The sequence below is a fragment of the Dasypus novemcinctus genome, chromosome 5 (assembly GCF_030445035.2).
Source record: "Dasypus novemcinctus isolate mDasNov1 chromosome 5, mDasNov1.1.hap2, whole genome shotgun sequence".
Lineage (NCBI taxonomy): Eukaryota > Metazoa > Chordata > Mammalia > Cingulata > Dasypodidae > Dasypus > Dasypus novemcinctus.
This window is the reverse complement of record NC_080677.1, coordinates 59,149,289-59,167,874: the sequence shown is the minus strand read 5'-3', so window position 1 is coordinate 59,167,874 and position 18,586 is coordinate 59,149,289. Positions and strand designations below refer to the sequence as shown.

The window sequence follows — 18,586 nt, the reverse complement described above, 5'->3', positions numbered from 1 at the left end:
AAAAACCATCATAATACTTACTTGTCATTGAAGTATAGAGCTCTAGTAATAGCATGGATAGTGGTTGGCACCAACGGGAAACCTAAAAATGTGAAAATGTACAAATCACACCTGGTTTCTTGGCCATGAACTATCACTAGAGATACATGGAAAATGGTACTTTTCACTTGCAAAATCGGTGTCAAATGTCGCAATATTTCCTTAATGTTTTAGTGCAAATTATTTTTGTAAAAAAAACAGGTAGAAATGCTCTCAGAGAACTCAGTTAAGACCATATTCCCGAAGTACCCAGAAAATTAGGTACATTATTACGTTCACTACCACTAAACTTCCATTGTTATGCCTGGGATCGTGATAATGACGATGACGACGACGACTACTGAAGGAGACCAGGGAGCCCTTGACTGCGCGGGAACTCCATTCTCTCGTGGAGAGGAGCTGGTCACAGGGCAGGAAAGTGACCTAGGACAGAGTCTGCAAGAGAAAGCCTGATTGTTCCTGAGGACTTAGGTGGTCTTCACACTCTTTTTTCTAGGCTTTTTGTTTTTCTGACTGTTCATATCACGTACGTCCATCCTATTTATAATTATTTTTTCTTTAAAAAAAAAACACTTCAGAGAAGTCAGTGTGCTCCCGGCATCAGGCACTCACTGTAAAGGCTTTAGAATCTTTATGAAGGCAGCTTAGTATCTACTTTGCTGACTAATCATGAAGTGCTGGTTAAAAACAACTTTGAATTTATAAACAGAATAATGGAGATGGTTACTAGCAATGCATCTTACCAGGTTACATATTTTTTAAACTAGTTTTCTTTCTGTAAATGTAATCTAGAGTAAAGTTGTGATTATTATTAAAAATATTGTCTTTTTTTCCTAAGATGTACCTATGCACAGTAGAATATTGTTTGATTTGATTTAGACATTTATAGATTTTAAAGATTATCATCAGATTAAGAACTGTGTCTCAGGAGTGAATTAGATCTATACATTTTCCCCATGAATTATACGCAAAAAGAGAATGCCTCAAAATACCGAGTTTTCACCTAAGAACAACCTCAGCTTCTAAACCCATGAAGCATATAATTCAAAAGGACCATTGATTAAATGTTTTACCCTGAAATAATTTTGAGTTTGACTATTAATACAAAATATAATTGAGTTTTATTCATAGAAATTCTAACATATTTCCTTGCTTCAGTGCAGACCAGAAACTCATTGTCTGGGTTTATTCTGAAATGCGTGTTTTAGAATTAGAAAGCAAGAGAGGCATGTGGAGATCCCAATCCCACTGCATCATTTTGTAAAAAGGCATCTGTCTTCCCTGCTTAATACAGAAGGCAGTATGACTTCCATCCCCGTCCCCCATGTATTCTAACTCCTAAGGTTCTTTGCTTTCTTCTAGCTGTGATGCCTTTTTTTAATGCAGTTAGGTTTTTCTTTCCTCTTTTTCTTTTCCCTTTTCTCTAGGCTCCCAGAGTCATAACAATTCTTCTATCCCATCAAAGATGGTGAATATTTTTTGCCTTTATTTATTTTTTTAAATGTTATATTAAAAAAATATGAGGTTCCTATATACTCCCCCACCCCCCTCACCCCACTCACCCCACTCCTCCCATACCAACAACCTCCTCCATCATCATGGGACATTCATTGCACTTGGTGAATACATCTCTGAGCACTGCTGTACCACATGGACAATGGTCCACATTATAGTTTACACTCTCCCCCAGTCCACCCAGTGGGCCATAGGAGGACATACAATGTCCAGTAACTGTCCCTACAGTACCACCCAGGACAACTCTAAGTCCTGAAAGTGCCCCCACATCACATCTCTTCTTCCCTCTTCCTACCAAAGATGGTGAATTTAAGACTAATCCTCCCTTTTCTAGGATTTTTAGTTCTAGGAAGGCTAGATAAATTCTCTTTGTTCAATGTAAAAGACCAATGGGGAATTTCTTTTGATATATAACAAGGGGGAAACTAGCAAGGAGCCTGAAAGTCACAAATTAAATGATTTCTCCAAGAACTAAATTTCAGTATTTGGACTTGCTTCAGATTGAAATTGACCAGAAAGTGGTCTTGTCTTGGAAGGGAGTAACTACTGAAAGAAGCATTCTTCCATTTTCTTCTGGAGAGAATTTCACCACCAGGTATTTGTTCACCCAAAGGGTGATATTCATAATGACTCATATAAATTCTTTGAGATAAGTTCTAGATCCTATAACAAGTAATATTATTCAGAGCTGAAAATGAATGGATAGCTACACATTAACTGCAAATAAAGTTGAGTCTTAAGACATGGGTTTTTTGGAGGCCAAATTTTTTGTTGGCACATATTAAAGAATCTTCTCAAAGTGCTATGTCTCTTTTTCTTTTTCACAATGTAAAATCTAGAAGCTATCATACTCTCTAAGTATGAAAATAATTTCAAAACGACAAAAACTATTGTCAAGTTGAAATTCTTCTTCTATGTTCCATTAAATTCTTTTAAGATTCTGTGAAGCTATTTTTCTTAAATAATTTTGATTGTAATTTTACTTTTTCCCCTCCCATCAGAATATACTGCTTGCTTAAAGTTCCAAGAGAGGTCTATTGCTTTAAAATAAGTCATCATAACTGTCTCTTTAGTTTGTTATTTTAATTGAGATTTGGTACTCTGATTTTTATTTTTTTATTTTTTAAAGATTTATTTATTTTATTTATTTCTCTCTCCTCCCCCCCCCCAGTTGTCTGCTCTCTATGTCTTTTTTTTTTTTAAAAATATTTATTTATTTATTTAATTCCCTCCCCTCCCCTGGCTGTCTGTTCCCTGTGTCCATTCGCTGCATCTTGTTTCTTTGTCCGCTTCTGTTGTCGTCAGCGGCATGGGAATCTGTGTTTTTTTTTGTTGTGTCATCTTGTTGTGTCAGTTCTCCGTGTGTGTGGTGCCACTCCTGGGCAGGCTGCACTTTCTTTCACGCTGGGCGGCTCTCCTTACGGGGAGCACTCCTTGTGTGTGGGGCTCCCTTACACGGGGACACCCTGCATGGCAGGGCACTCCTTGCGTGTGTCAGCACAGCACGTGGGCCAGCTCCACATGGGTCAAGGAGGCCTGGGGTTTGAACCACGGACCTCCCATGTGGTAGACGGATGCCCTAACCACTGGGCCAAGCTGCTTCCCTATTTTTAAATGGTAAGTAATCTGGTGGAATTTTGGTGTGCACTGTGTATGCATGTAGGAGTGGAGAAAAATATGTTTAGTTTGGGCATGTTAAAAATAATTACATTTTAGAACTATGTCAATTGACTGCCTTTCCAAGCAACTATCTATCAAAGTGTAAATCCCTCTCATTCTTTTAAATTGATTAGTCTATGCTTACATTACTGAATGCAACATTCTTTAAGATTGTGCTTAAATCACTTTGATAAATGTTAAGTTTTAAATGTTTGTTGATTAAAGAGATTTAAGGTATCACATATTTTATTTATCAGTATTACCTTATTTTTTATATAGTTGAACAGTGTGTTCTTATTTCCTTTGAGTTGTTTATTTGTGTTAAGCACATGTCTTCATCAAGCTGTCTATGATGATGCCAAAAAGTTTTATAACTAATTCACAATGCTTCAGCATGTAAGAGCAGTATAAATTGTTCCTTCCAGGGTGCCCTCATCTCTGCTGAATGTCACAGGCAAGAATAAATTTACAGCCCTTTTCTTCCAAGGAAAATTTTCTGTGTGGCAGATGTTTTTTGAACAGTCAAAACTGGTACAACAAATAGGCCATAGATTTTATTGCAATGGAAATAAGTGAAATGGATCCCATGGAAACAGCATGAGTGTGTATGTTTGTGTGCCTGGGGTGGGGTCGTATCATCTGGTGTTCTTTTGGAAGGCATCTGACTGGCATCAGGCATTACCATTGTGAGGATCACAATTGTTATTACTATTTAGAGGGGATAAAATTGTATCCATTTCATTCCTGGCCTGATCAGCTTTGGAGTCTAGAATTGTTAGGAGGAAAGATCAGCCTGTCACAGAGAGCTGGAGCTAAAAGAAAAAGAAAAACACTAAAAGACCATTTTGATGGCCTTCTGGCCTATTTTGAGGACAAGATGTGAACTTGTGGTGCGACCAGAAGGATAGTTACCAGTCTGATTTCTAACTGTGGTGGATGTTTAGGGAAACAGGATGTTGGGGCTGCCACTGCTGCTGCCACCCCCTCAACCGGAAGCAGTGCAAGCTGGTGAGGTGGTTTGGTACATACTCTAGATGGCCTGTCCAGTTCACAAAGACTCAGGTCCCATATTTTTGGATGGTCACCCCTCCACCATGTTTATACGTGTGATAACATCCCTTCAGTTTTCTTGGCCATGGCTGATACATTGGACCAGGGCAGGCCACCTGACTTCAGTTGGACCATCAGATTCTCTAGCCTTGCTATTAAGAATTGGGACTTAATGATGGACAATCTTAGTCTCTGTGTGAGGCTGGAACAGAGAAACATGAACTTGGAAAATTTAGGGGTAGGTTGTATTTAGCCATGAGGAGTGGGGAAGCAGAGATCATGTGGTACATGGTGTGTAGAGAAAGTGGAGGGTTAAAGTAGACGCCCAGAGATAAACAGAGAAAAAGGAGGAGAGTCCTTGCAGTATCTGGTACCATAGAAAAGCCCTTTTAGTGGCCTGGCTGCAGTTTTGTCTGTGACGTCCATGAGATACCCCAGATTCTGATAACTTCTCTTTGCTACTTGCAACCAAAGAATTGCAGCATAATCAGTCCAATTTTGAGGCACTCCCAATACTGTCCCATAGACTCACCATTACAGGAATATTCCATTGGATTTGGCAATTCCATTCCATTGGGTTTAGGTTTAAATACTTGCTTTAAAGTCCAAGTATCCAGTTAGGGAAGGGTGTGGAAGCAAATATTCATGGGATCAACTCTGTCATACAGACTGTGGAAAAGACTTTGGGATGCTCATGTTACTTCCTAGACGTAGTTCTATGCAGTTGGGAACAATGCATTTTGACAGGGTTTTAAATACAAAGGTTGATGTTCTTAGAAAAGCTTGGACTATCTCCCTCATCATTAAATCTTTCCTCTCTTATCAAAAGGTTTAGGGATGCTCCAACTTGCTGTACTAAAGAGCATGCTTAGTTGAAGGCAATCTACAGCTTTTGCTTCAAGAGGCACAGTCATCTATCTAGTGAGCGAACTTGGTGAGGGCAGCCCTGGGCTCCATCAACAGTGTGGGTGGTCCACAGTTCCTGCTTTGGTGTAGACATTTCAAAAGAAATGACTTTTTTTTTTTGACAAGGCAGTATGTTTTTGTCCCAGAGCTTCTTTCCACTTACTGCCTTACTGCCTCTCTGCTCCCCTTCTACCAGTGGGGGCTGGACTTTTAGCAGCCCTGGGGGAAGAGGAACCATTTCAGGAGAGTCCTGATGGAGTTCAGGACCCTGCCATAGTTAGTCTGTACAGAGGCAGCTGCAGCTTACAACGTCCAAGACAGGCTTTCTAAGCCATCACTCTGGGTTAGGCTGGCAGACCTGGCACTTCTTAGAGGCCCATGGTGCTAATGTCGATCCCTCAGTGGGACTACTTCCTGATTCACTGGAGGAGTCTAGGTTCTGGTCTAGCGGGAGGAAAACTTCCTGAGGAATGGAAGTGGGCCCAGGACAGAATTCAAACTGTGCAATCCTCTTTGGCACTGGAAGCGTGTGATGGATAAAAAAGGAGCCCTATTTAGATCCTTTCTCAGTTGGTGCACGCTTTGCTTCCATCATTTAGTTGGGTTCATTTCCTGAATACACTCTTATAATCACACCCCTCCTTATCTGTACTGGACACCACACTCATCACAGTCCAAGGGAACTTTTCTTAAGGGGAGGTTACCATTCTGCCAAACCCTCCAGGAGATGGAACTCCTGCCATCAGTTATGTCCCGTCATCCCTTTGAGGACCTGGGCCCTTGACTCTGTTCTCCAAGTTCAAGACCAGAAGAAAACTCTAAACATAAAGACAGAGGTGAAGGTAGCTCAAAACTCAGCTGGAGAAAATACATACCCCAGCCCAAGAGATAATACCACCGCAAGTGTTGCTCCTCCGTGAACACAGCCATGACGATAAGTGTGTGAAGATAGATCCCTTCGCAGAGCATCCAGAAATAATTGCATGCCATCATGTACTGGTGGAAAAAGTGCAAAATCTTGCAGCTCACCTGTCAGAAAGAAATGGAGATACTGAGTGGAAGATCTGGCAAGCGGCTGGCAGTGAACAGAGGACAAATGTGGCAATAAGCAGGAGTATCTGCATTCAGCTTGCAAGGCAGTTTCCCCACGCATCTGTCAACACATGCCACCATCTACACCCACCAATTGGAGTGATGGAGTTTAGATGGTGCATGTCAAGAACCAAATAGTCCAACAGAAGCCTAGCCCACAAAATGTTCTTTTCCTTGCTTTCTAGTGACTCATCCAGACTAGACAGTGTCATTTTCTTGCCAAGTGTTGGAGACCCATCATCTTAGATAGCATCCAAGGATCTGTCACATGACTTTATGGTACCTTTTCTATGGCCAATGAGGCAAATAACTAAAAAATTTTTTATGCTGCTCCTGAAATTCGCTGATCTGTTGATGATGTCTCCCTACTAGTAAAGAGGAGAGAATCAGGTATAAATGTCTCATGTATGCAGCTGGAGCTATGCTAAGCTCAGCTGATATGAGTGTTTTTGCTTTCACGTGGAAGCCCCAGTTTCTATATTGGGAAGCAAGTGTTTGTCAGGCCCACTATGGGCACAGAGAATAGGATGGCACCTCGCTGAGTGCTCAGGGCAAATGTAAGAACCACACCCCTGGGAGAACAGATGAACTACATAGCTTTGTGTGGGAATAACCACTGCTTAAACTGTATAATAGGATACCTTATACCATTCCCTGGACATCCCTAGGTCAGGGTTTCTCCACCCAGCTCTACTGAGATGCTCTATTGGGGATTGGAATGGGGGCTGTCTTGTTCATTTTTGAATGTTTAGCAGCATCTTAGTCTATTAACTAGATGCCAGTAGCACACCCCCCACACTTCCAATCATGACAATAAAAAATGTCAACCAGGCATTGCTAGATGTCCTCTGGGGAGCAACATCAGCCCAGGTGAGAACCACTGCCCAGGATATTTGGCTGTGCTTAGTTTCAGGAACTCTCTCTGGTAATGACAAGGATCAGCAGAGCTGGGACTTGAAAATGCGAGTGTTGGTCAAGTGAGGAAAGAGGAGATGCATTAGATGTAGCTTATTTCCCCGAGATAGGAAAGTGATACATATATTTTGCAAATTCTAATAGTACCCAGGTCAGTGCTAGAAGACACTCAGTGAATTTTTATTGAAAAAATGCATCACTTAATGCAGGGATCCTCAAGAAATTAAGATTGACTGAGGTGCTGTCATATTATTTATTAGATCTTGATGGCATATTTGTAAATTCCATGGAGAATATCAGCTGAGTTTTTATTGTAGTGAGTATAACTAACACTGCTGAATTATAAATGTGATAGTGACTGAAAGGGGAAGTTTAAGGGTGTAAATGTCAACTGAAACAAAGCTAGACAATAACTTAGGTTCTGTATAATATAATGAACTAGGTGGTAGATGAGGATTGTGGTTAACTGTACAAATTAAAGAATGTTCTGTGAACCAAAACAAATGTATGTCACTATTACACACTGATGTATGTGGGGAAAATACAATTAATGTAACTTATGGGCTATAGTTAACAGCAATATTGTAATATTTTTGCATCAATGTCAAAGAAGGTACTATATCAATGATAAGGGTCAATAATAGGGGTGTATGGGATTTTTTTCTATTGGACTAAGGTAAATGTTCTGAAATTTACTGAGGAGATGACAGGATAAATCTGCGATGAAAGTGAGAGAGCCACTGACTGTACACTTTTGATGGACTGTACAAGGCATGGGCTTGTGTAACATGGCCGTGTGGTGGATGATGGACTGAGAGCATTGGCTCATGAACTTTATCAAATATACAATAATAACACCTGGCATTAACAATGGGGGGGGGTTATGGAAAAATACACCAAATGTAAGCTATGGACCATAGTTAGTAGTAGTATTTTCATGATTTTCTTTCACAATCTGTAACAAATGTTCCTCAAAAATGCAGTGAGTTGGTGGAGGGGTTATGTATGGGAATTCTGCAAGCTGTTTGCTTGTTTTGTAAGCTCACAACTTCTCTAATTTAAAAATAAGGCATTGGTCCCTGGGGTCAGAGGAGACAAATGCCTTTTTAATTCCGTCTTTCTACCTCTGATTTTGTTGCTGTAAAAATGAGTTCCTAGGATAAATTAATTCTGTTTTCATCATGACAGAAAATTTCTAGCAATCTCAAATGGAAGAAGTCACTACTCTGAGATAGTCTTTGACGTGTCAACTTGAGGCTTTAGCCCTCATTTATTCAAATGAACACTAACCTACGTGTTGCTGTGAAGGTAGTTTATAGATGGGATTCAAGGCCATAATCTGTAGGGAAGGGAGATTATCTTAAACAAATGGGCTGAGTCTGATTCAATCAGTGACAAGACTTTAAGGGCAGAGCTGAGGCTTCCTTGAAATAGAAGAAATCCCAACTATGGATAGCAGCTTCCCCTTGTGGTCAAGAGTTGCAGATGGTTTGACCTGCAGATGTCAGACCTAGCCAGCCACCACAGCCACAAAAGCCAATTCCTTGCACAATGTCTCTTAACATAGCTTTTAATTGTTCTGAATACATGGTTTGAACCCTAATACATGGTCAGGGAACCCTAATACATGGTCAGGGAATTTGGCCACAGAGACCTACCCGTATATCCATTTCTACCACCCAATTTTACTTCTGTCTGCTGGATTTGGCTAACTGCATATCAGCAAAAAAGGGTAATTCTACAGTTAGACTTCAGAAGAGGGAGTTTGTGAATATAATCCTTAATTTATTCCACAAACACTTATTGCATTTCTGTGCTTGGTCCTGGGCTAGGTTCTATGGTTACAAAAATAAAGTTCATTGGGAATAGAAATGGTGTTTGTAACTAGCTGTGCTAGTGTATGGGTATGATAGTGGTCGAAAGGGAAAGTCTAAGGTCATGTATATTACTAGAAGGAAAGCTAAAAACTGTAACATGGGACTGTATAAGATAGTAAAACCTCATATAAAACACGAATATGAGGAATATTGCATATGTAATACTGTTTTTACAAAATATAAAAACAAATATACTAGAGAGAAAGAAAAAGAATAGCAGTCATGTATGGCAGGGAAAGCATTGAGAGATTGAGAAGTAATGAGTTTTGTTTGTTTTTTGTTTTTTATTATTCTTGGAATAATGAAAGTGCTCAGGGAATGAGTGGGGTGACAAATGCACAAATATGTGATTACACTGAATACCATTGATTGTATTCTTTGGGTGGATTTATGCTTTATTAATATTTAACAATAAAATTGAATTGCTAAAAAAATGTTCATTGCTTGCAATAAAGAAAATCACCTTCTGGTGGGGACAGACCTAGAAAAAAGTAATTGTAATGTATGATGACTTCTAAAAAAGGTAATTTTTCTAGCCAACTTCAAAGAATTAAAAAGTTCCTTTCTCAGGTACGTAGCAGGGTATGGCACCTAAATTAGAGGAAACAAATGAACCAAACTATTGGGATTTGCATTATTAGCATGAAATAATCCCCTTAATTTGTGTGAGTGGATTAGTAAATTCTGCTGAAGTTGAACATGTCAATAAGCACTAAGTCAAACATTCTGCTCTTCCTCCAGCTTTTGAATTATTTGGAGGCTGCACTATAGACTAACTTACAGTAAAGGAAGGGACTGGCAGTAAATTTACTTGTCAAATTTCATGGATAATATTGAAGCAAATGAAGAGCAGACAAGGAGTATTTCTCCTTCTCTTTAGTTACTGGGGTCTACAATGAGTATTTCTGGAAACTCAATGGCAAGTTAAAACCACACTCCCACTATACAATGTATTAATAAATAACTCAAATTATTACAAAATTAGTTTGAAATTGTCTAAATAATACTAAATCCATAACACTCTGGGCAGAATCAAACCTGCCAAGTTTATTTCTGTAGTCTTGTCTTAAAGCAGAAATAAACTTCGCTGTGGGCTCAGTGTTATCTCCAGTGGTTAGGCATGATTGTTTTACATTTTCCTGCAGCTTCTAAAAATGTTTTATCACCAGTTCACTTTAGCACAGTAGGAAAGGAATGAAGTTATGTTTACTTGAGCAAGGGAAGAAGAATCTATATGTCGATTTTCATTTATTTCATACGAAGTTAAATACATTTAAAAATACCCTGAATAAAAATGATTATTTGTAGACTATGTTGGCCAAATTGACCAGGTTAATTTGTCAAAAATTCACTTAAAAGTCACCTTTGATTACCTAATGAATAAATATGCAATTCCTGTTAAACATGTGTCTGCCTGATTTAACTTTATATCCTCTGCCACTTCTCGCATCTCCACCCTCAGGACTAAGCCCAATAAGAAGGTGTGCAGTGGACACTTAATAAATTTAAACAAATACGGTTTTGAGTGGTGTTTACAATGTTGTTCACAGAAAGTGTTGTAAATCTTAACTCTTAATTCAATGATCATTTCAAGTGCCCAAATAAGTGCTGGTTCCCCAAGTTCTGACAAATAAATTCCAGGGTCTTTCTACCTAACAGCACTACTATTCTTTCCAATCCCCTATATCAGGGCACATATGAAGGAGTCAGGCTGCTGGTCTGGGATCCCTGTGACTCAGCTCCAGTCTTTGTCATGGTATTTTAAGTTTCAGGAAGTGTATTTACAGGAGGTAGCAGTCCCAAAATCTGGTCATCTCTGCCCCTTGCAAAACAGTTATTTCCCTTTGTACAGTCATCTTCAACTGGGCATGCATATGTACACCTGGGTATGTGCAAAGATTTTACAAGGTGGATATGTGACTACTAAATTGTATGCACAATTTCCTAGTGTCCTCTGGGTTCTCCTTTTCCATCCACCCTTTTCACTTTGCAACATAAAAATACACTCCTCACCTGTCCCAAATTTTACTATGGTGCATTACCCAGGTATAAAGCAAACTTCAAGTGCAAACAATGGAATAATCTGAAATATTATTTTGGGGGAAACATCATTTAATGATTAGTCAAGATACCCTAAACTCTCCTTAGGGTGTTCTATTTTTCTGTGTGTGATGCAAATGTCTGTTAAGGTAAATACATTCAAAATGGGATGTTTTAGCTTGTTGGAATGTTCTGAAATTAGAGTGTGGGTGGTGGAAATTACGGCAATTTTCATTTAATGACCTCACTTCTTTATGTCAGAGAGGTCTTTGCTCTTGAGTTAAAGTCTGATGAGAACATAGAAAAGCTGACCAAATATGGGGTGCTTTTGGCATTTATTTGTTCAAAAAATATTTTCAGGTTTATTCTCTCACCTGTGTTTATGGGATTCAAAGTACAGGTATTTTAGGTGTTTCGATATTGTTCCATAACTTCTTTAGGCTCTTTTCATTTTTCCCAATATTTTATCTTTCTGATCTTCAGATTGGATAATTTATACTGATCTATCTTTAAATTAACTGACTTTCCTCTATCATCTCCACTCTGCTGATGGACCCATGCAGTGTATTTTTTTTTTAAATTTCAGATGCTGTATTTTTGAATTCTAGAGTTCCCAATTCTTTTTAAATAATTTTAAATTTTTAGTTGAAATTTCATATCTTTTCATTCATTCACATCCTTGAACATTATAGTTGCCTTGACATTTTTGGCTGCTAATCTTAATGTCTGAGTCATCTCAGGGTCAGTCTCAACTGTGCTTTTTCTTGAGAATGAGTCTTTTTTTTTCTTTCTTTTAATTTTTGGATTGTATTATGGATATTTTAAGTTTTAAGTTGTAGATTCTTAATTCTGTTATATTTCTTTGAAATTTTCTGAGTGTTGTTTGTTTTAGTTGGTACTTAACTTGGCTAAATTGAAAGTGCAAATAATAGTACATCTACATCTCAGGACTTACCTTTATTTTTTCAGTTTATTTACTTATGATTCTTACTTTTGAAAATACTTCCTGTATTCATGATTTGCAGTTTATTTTAATTCATTCCAGCCCTGAGGTAGTGATTAAATAAAATATTTAAGAATATAGCTGTCTGTAAATTTGGTAGTTTAATTTTGATAAGATACTTACTTTTCACTCTGTAGCAATGGTTCATGTTTATCTGGAGAATGTTCCAGAATTTTTTAAGGACCTTGAACTTATTACATACATAATCTATAAAAATCACATTTTTTCTTATAAAGGAGTGATGTAGAATGTATTTGCCAGCTGAACTCAGTATTCACATGACACTGAGATGGATGTTCTCCATCAAAGTGTTATTTATATATGCAATTAAAACATCTTTCTATGATGGCTTATTTTTATGAGATCTATTTATAGGCATGTCTTTTTTGCTACTTCCTTTATCATTATAATTTTTAAAACACTAGTTTTGTCCAAATCAAAAATGCTGTGTCTCTTGTCCCCACCCCACCATCCCAAACTAAGATTCCTCAGAAAACAGGTATTCTGTATTTCTCAAATACAGAAAAGATTCCTGTTCATGGAGTCATCGTTTAAACTTTTCTCTTCACTGATTTGCCTCTTGAAAAGATTTTTGTTTCAGGATAATTTAAAAGTAATATTATTGGAGAAGAGTTTCAGAAATGGCTTTTAGTTTAATAAGAAAGAAGTCTACAAATGCTTCCATTTTTTCCTGAGATGGTTAGTAGTGTGGCTTATTTTCCATTTAATATCAATATTAGTGAACCAATTGTAGGGCCAAAGCTAAATGGAAGATACCAGATCTGATGACATGTGGGATGTTAAGAAGAGTTTTCTTTCCCTTCTCTAATTATTTGAAGTTGTAAATTGTGCCTTCAGACATGGCATGAGAGAATGAGATATCTAGTATTTTTGGTATGTATTCAGAAAAAGGCGAATTATTTTACACTTTGTAGAGTCAAAGACTCTTCTCTTTTTTTTCTTTCATCTTTTCTGTTGCTCTCCTTTCTTTCTAAAATCATCTGTTTTTGCAAAGTTCCTTTTAAAATTTAGCAAACAAATCAATAATTTTATTTATCATTTCCATCTCTTCTCTCTTCTAAATGGTCTCTTATCATTCTGGAAGCTATTTAAAGCAAGGAAATAAGTGTTCCTACCAGAGAAAGATGCCCAGAAACACAACCCACAGGGTTTTCAGATGTTAGTGTGAAAAAAATTATTGTACAAAGATGTACATTGTGTTCAATGAAAGATTTAAGGGATTTTGGAGGCTGGGGATTTTGTTTTATAGGCTGTCTTTAATATTCAATAACCCTAAAATGATGTCATTTCACTGAAACACTTTTCCCTTTAAACCTTTACCTTAAAGAAAAATATTTGTAAATTTTCAAACAAAAGTTTATATTCTTCAAATTAAGTTTTTCATTAGGTGTTTGATTATTTCATACTCTTTGGAAAGCTGTCTGTTCCACTGACTTATTAAACCACTGAACTACATTCCAAATATGGAGCGTTTACAGGGGAGAAACAAGAATGATTCTCTAGGATGTGATATATTTGTTTCAAAGCTAACAAATATCAAACCTGGTCCTACGTGTCCTAAACTCTTCTAGATTTCAGTGGTTTTTTTTTTTTGCCTTATTATTTTATTCTCAGTTTTTCCGGCCTACAGTGTGTCTGTTTTTCAGACTGTTTATCGTGCTCTAGTGACAATAGCTTAAATTTTTTTTGAAGCACTTTTATTTCGAAACGATATTTCTAACTACTCGAAGTCTCTTCCTCTTCCCTGCAGAAAAGCCCTTGATTAAGAAGCAGCAGCTTCTGTTTAGAACTGTTTGGGGAGCAATAATTGTTCTACTCCAGAGAAGTGTTTTGTGTCACCTGAGTGTGTCTCAGGGTAGGATGTGTATCAAGAAGTACTAGAAAAGCCCTTCCCCAGTTTCTTCAGGGAACCATGCCATGCAGGGCCCAGAGGCAGAAGAAGAGTAATTTTATACTCTCAGAGACAGTGGGGGTTTTCCTATGGAAAATGGAGTCAGGACCCTAGAAGACTGCAGACTCCTTCAAATGATTGCCTGGGTTAGGACACTGCCCATGTCTTATTCACCTCTCCACAGAGCACCATCATCAAGCAGAGGTGAGAAGTGGGGCACTGTCTTAGAGCAGGCTAGACCAAAGTCATCCAGAAGAACTGGGAGACTGGAAGGCATGGCTGGTGAACACAGAGGGAGGAAAATTCTTGTGGGAGAGGGGCAGATTAATAATGACTAAAAGCTAAAGCCAAAAACAATCTGATCATCTAGTCAATTTTGTTGGAGTCTGGTAAGTCCTGGGTCAATCAAATATCTGTTTACATGTGACTGTTTCAGGTAGAGGCAGCCAACAAGGAAGATATTTTAGCAACCCTTCTCAGATGCCCAGTCTCTGACAAGGATAACTTTTATTGTTACAATTTCTAAGGACGTAGGAATGAGGCTAGAAGCCAGAGTGAAGACCCTTCATGCACGAGCCCTTGCTTTTGCCAGCCAGCGTTGTGTCTAGAATTTGTTCTGTCTCTGCTCTCTTAGTAGTGGTTGTGTCATTTTGCCTTAGGAGGCCACACACTTTTGAAGAATGGGGGTTGCATCTCTGTTATCTTCTCTAAAGTGTTTGGGACTAGAAATGGGTGTTACTGTGGAGAGAAATGAGTGGGTTTTTGTTTTGTTTTGTTTTGTTTTGTTTTTTGTCTATAAGGGAGGATGGATCATACGAGATGGACAATCAATTGCATAATTTTCCCAGCCCTGCTTCCTAGAAATGAGAAGTACAGTTTGATCCACCAGGAAATACCTTTTCTTCTCTATTTTTCTCTGTTTACCTTTTCTTCTCTATCCCTTCACGCATCTCACAAATTAGAAATTGTGCTTTAATCTACTTCTTGAAGTTAAGTTCTAGTGGGGGTGGGCATGGGCTGTTTATAGGATTATGCACTCCTGAAGGTAGTGACATAGTGAATCCAGTTCAAGTGTAAAAAATATAAGAGCCTATAGTGGTCTTCTCAAATGTTAGTATTCATCAGAACCATCAGGGGAGCTTGTTAGAGCACAGATTCTGGCACCTGGTCATACAGATTCTGCTTCAGTAGGTCTGAAGTGGAGCCTGAAATTCTGCATTTTTAATAAGTACCTGCATGATACTGGATGCTCTTGGTCCTCAGACTTTACTTTGAATAGATTTGGGGTACAGAGAGGTTTCCTCAGTACACTGACCCATTTGGTTATTTTCTGGCCTTCAAGTGCTAATTATCATAACCACCAGAGCACAAGCTCCCTATTCTTATGGACTCACGGTGCAGTGAGAAACATCCTGACTTTCATTCACGCCTAAAATCAAATCTTAAGAAGAATAATTATGGACCTTTTTTGTCAAGATGCGAGTGTGGTTGATAAACTGATGGGCAAAAAGTAACCTCATATCAACTTGAAAACTGTCAACTTATACAGTCTTTAAAGCAAGCTGAATAAAAGAGAAAAATCTCCCATTAAATAACTTTGAAGAAAAGTACTACATATTTTCACCAGAGGATTTTAAGGATGTAACATTTTCAATTAAACGTGAGTCTGTCATGCAATCCTGAGATGATTCCTGATAAAGTCACATTGAAAATGAGCTTGAATCTCTGGAACCATGATCGTGACTAGGTTTGTTAAAAAAAGAAAGAAAGAAAGAAAGAAAGAAAAAACCCTGGAGAGACACAAATCTCATCCAAGCCAAACACATGGGGAGATGATATAGAAATTGACAAAGGCGAATTCTGGAAGTGCTCAGAAAACAAAACCAGGACAAACAGAAGAGAAAACACATCCAATTCCAACTGGTAGGAAAGAAGTGTAGCAGGAGATCAAAAGTAACAATTTTCTAAATTTGAGGGTCTTTGTCTATATGGTGTAGTGAAGGTATTCTATCACTCGTCATTGGAATTCTCAAGCCAGGGATGATTTAGTTTGATATTTTCAAATGGCAGCCCTTTAGGTTATCTGTAATCTACAAACCTCTGAGTGTGTGCATTCTGCTTTTACACTTATTCTCTTTTGGATTTAAGCAGGGTTTTACAAATGCTCTGAGTTTCCACATCTGTGTACTGTGTTACACAGAGATGAACTGGGTAGAAATTGACAGGTGCTAAAAGTCTAATGATAATGCTAACAACAATAATGTAAATACTGTATGATTGCACTACTATGAGCCAAATACATTGTGTAATATATTGTATGAATCAAAAAATAATTTATAGGTATCCAGTGCATTTAATTGAGAAATGTGTGTTTTTATTCAATTGTGTTTTCTTTTTAGTTTTTAATTGTTTATATTTTCAATTATTAAATGTACAAAATAAGGTTAAAAAAATAATAATGTAAATTACAATAGCTAACATTTGAGAGTTATGTGCCAAACCCTGTTTTTTTTGACTTGAGATGCCCTGGTTCATCTAATCTTCACCAACAACTATGTGAGGAAGGTACTATCATTATCTCTGTTCAACACATGATTATCTCCATTCAGGCACAGTGAGGTAAAGTAACCTGCCCAAGATCACCGAGTAATCTGAAAAGAATAGAAGAGCTAGGATTTAAGATCTGGCAGTCCAGCAGGAATAATGCTATACTATTGGGAGCAGTCCAGGAAAGCATAGCAGGTATGGAATTGACCACAGCAATGAACAAACATGCCTCTAGTGAATGTGCAAAGCCTCTAGCATCTCAACTGGAAGTTCTTGTAGAATAAAAATGTGTCTGTAAGGGAAGCGGCTATGGTTCAATCAGTTGGGCTCCCATCTACCATGTGGGAGGCCCTGGGTTTGTGTCCTGGGGCCTCCTTGTGGAGGCAGGCTCACTTGCATGCTGCAGAGTGCCACCCGGCCCACAGACGCTGTGGAAAGCCAACTCAGCAAGGTGACACAACAAAAAAAAAGAAGGGAGACAAGTGAGAACACAGAAGAGCCTACAGTGAACGGACACAGAGAGCAGAAAGCAAGCAAGCCAGAAGGGGGGAGAGGAAATAAAATAAAAAATAAATACAGACACAGAAGATCATACAGTGAATGGACACAGAGAGCAGACAGCATGCAAAAAAAAAAAAAAAAAAAAAAAAAAAAGCCACAAAAGTGTGTGTGTGTGTGGGGGATTAAAAAAAAGAATCTGTAAGAGGTTCTGCACTAAACTAACCACAGTGTTCTCAAAGCAGGGGAAACCTGTGGCAAATGTTGAGATGAAGATTCTTTTGTAAACCATACCACAAGATACTGTTGGTCAATCACTGCTTTCATGCAGAGAGGTGCCACCCAACTTGTCTAGACAAGAACAGGATATTGGGTTGATGTTTATAACCACAACAGGTCTTATTTCTCCTTCAAATCCAAATGGGAGCATGGTCAAGTATAATTAATAAATTTAGAAGGAAAGTAATAAATCTTCTATAATTTTCTGCCCCACATGATCTTGGTTGAAAGACCATTTACTGGTTTTGACATGTAAGTAAAATGAAGTAGCATAAACAACCAGGGTAAGCTACATCATTCCATTGTCACAAATGGCATTACTGTTTTTGCATTGTCTCCTAAATACATTGTACTTTTTCATTCCTAATCTCATTTTTTCCATCGGGTACTGAAATAGATAATCCCAATCTGGTTTTATTGCCACTGATCTGTACTGTCAAAAACTCTGCTGTACCTCTGCTTTCCTTCACATTTACATGCCCTCCCCTGCACCAGGCTTTCACAGTTTTCACTGGGCTGCTGCAGTAAGAGATCAGCTACCACGCTGTGTGTCATCTTTCTCTAATGCCTCGGTTCTAAGCATCCATTCTAAACTGATCTTCCTGGGGCCTACGATGAAGCTCTGGCATCGCCTAGTGGCTCAACTGTCCTGAATAAATGAGGTTAGAAAAAATTCATTTTGTTTTTCAGAACTTGAGAATCATTTGATTTTGCTTATTTAAATGGTGATAGAAAATGAGATTCAATCATTTAGGCTTTTGAGGTACAAAGTGCTCAGGTCCTAGTACAAACTAATCTCCTTGTATTGTCCCTTTCAGACCCAGTTAAAAATTCAGAGAGACATTCCTTTCTAGAAAGTGACAAGCATGCTGCCAGTTTCCTTTAGACGCAGCAAGAACAATCCTTTTAATTCTACCTCCTGACTCTACATGAAGATCATGGAATGAGCAAAAAGAACAAGAAAATGAAAATTTTAGATATTATGGAAATGAAATGCTCAAATGACACAAATGACAATGGGCAATTTTCACATCACTCAATAAAGTGAGGAACTATTTCAGCCCTTATTTATGTCATGAGTTATTTTGAGTTCAATTTTTTTAAAGAATGTGAATGTGAATGTGAATGTGGTTGCACAGAAAAGAATTTGCCTAACCATAAACTTTCAAGACAGGAAACCGGCTACCTCTATGGAGCACTGTGCTTTCTTTCATGCTTTCTTTCACTCTCAACAAAATAAAATAAACTCTTACA

The 18,586-nt window shown here is 38.1% G+C and overlaps 1 protein-coding gene across 2 annotated transcripts in view; it reads right to left on the bottom strand.

The window, feature by feature from the left end:
- CALCR (calcitonin receptor) overlaps positions 1–18,586 on the bottom strand; it is a 169,323-nt gene that overhangs the window by 14,964 nt on the left and 135,773 nt on the right. For both annotated transcript variants that reach the window (XM_004475695.2, XM_058296970.1), the window contains 2 exons: positions 6,045–6,198; positions 22–82 (listed from right to left, as the gene is read on the bottom strand). In XM_004475695.2, the coding sequence (XP_004475752.1) occupies positions 22–82; positions 6,045–6,198 (215 nt within the window). The remainder of the gene's footprint in view (positions 1–21; positions 83–6,044; positions 6,199–18,586) is intronic.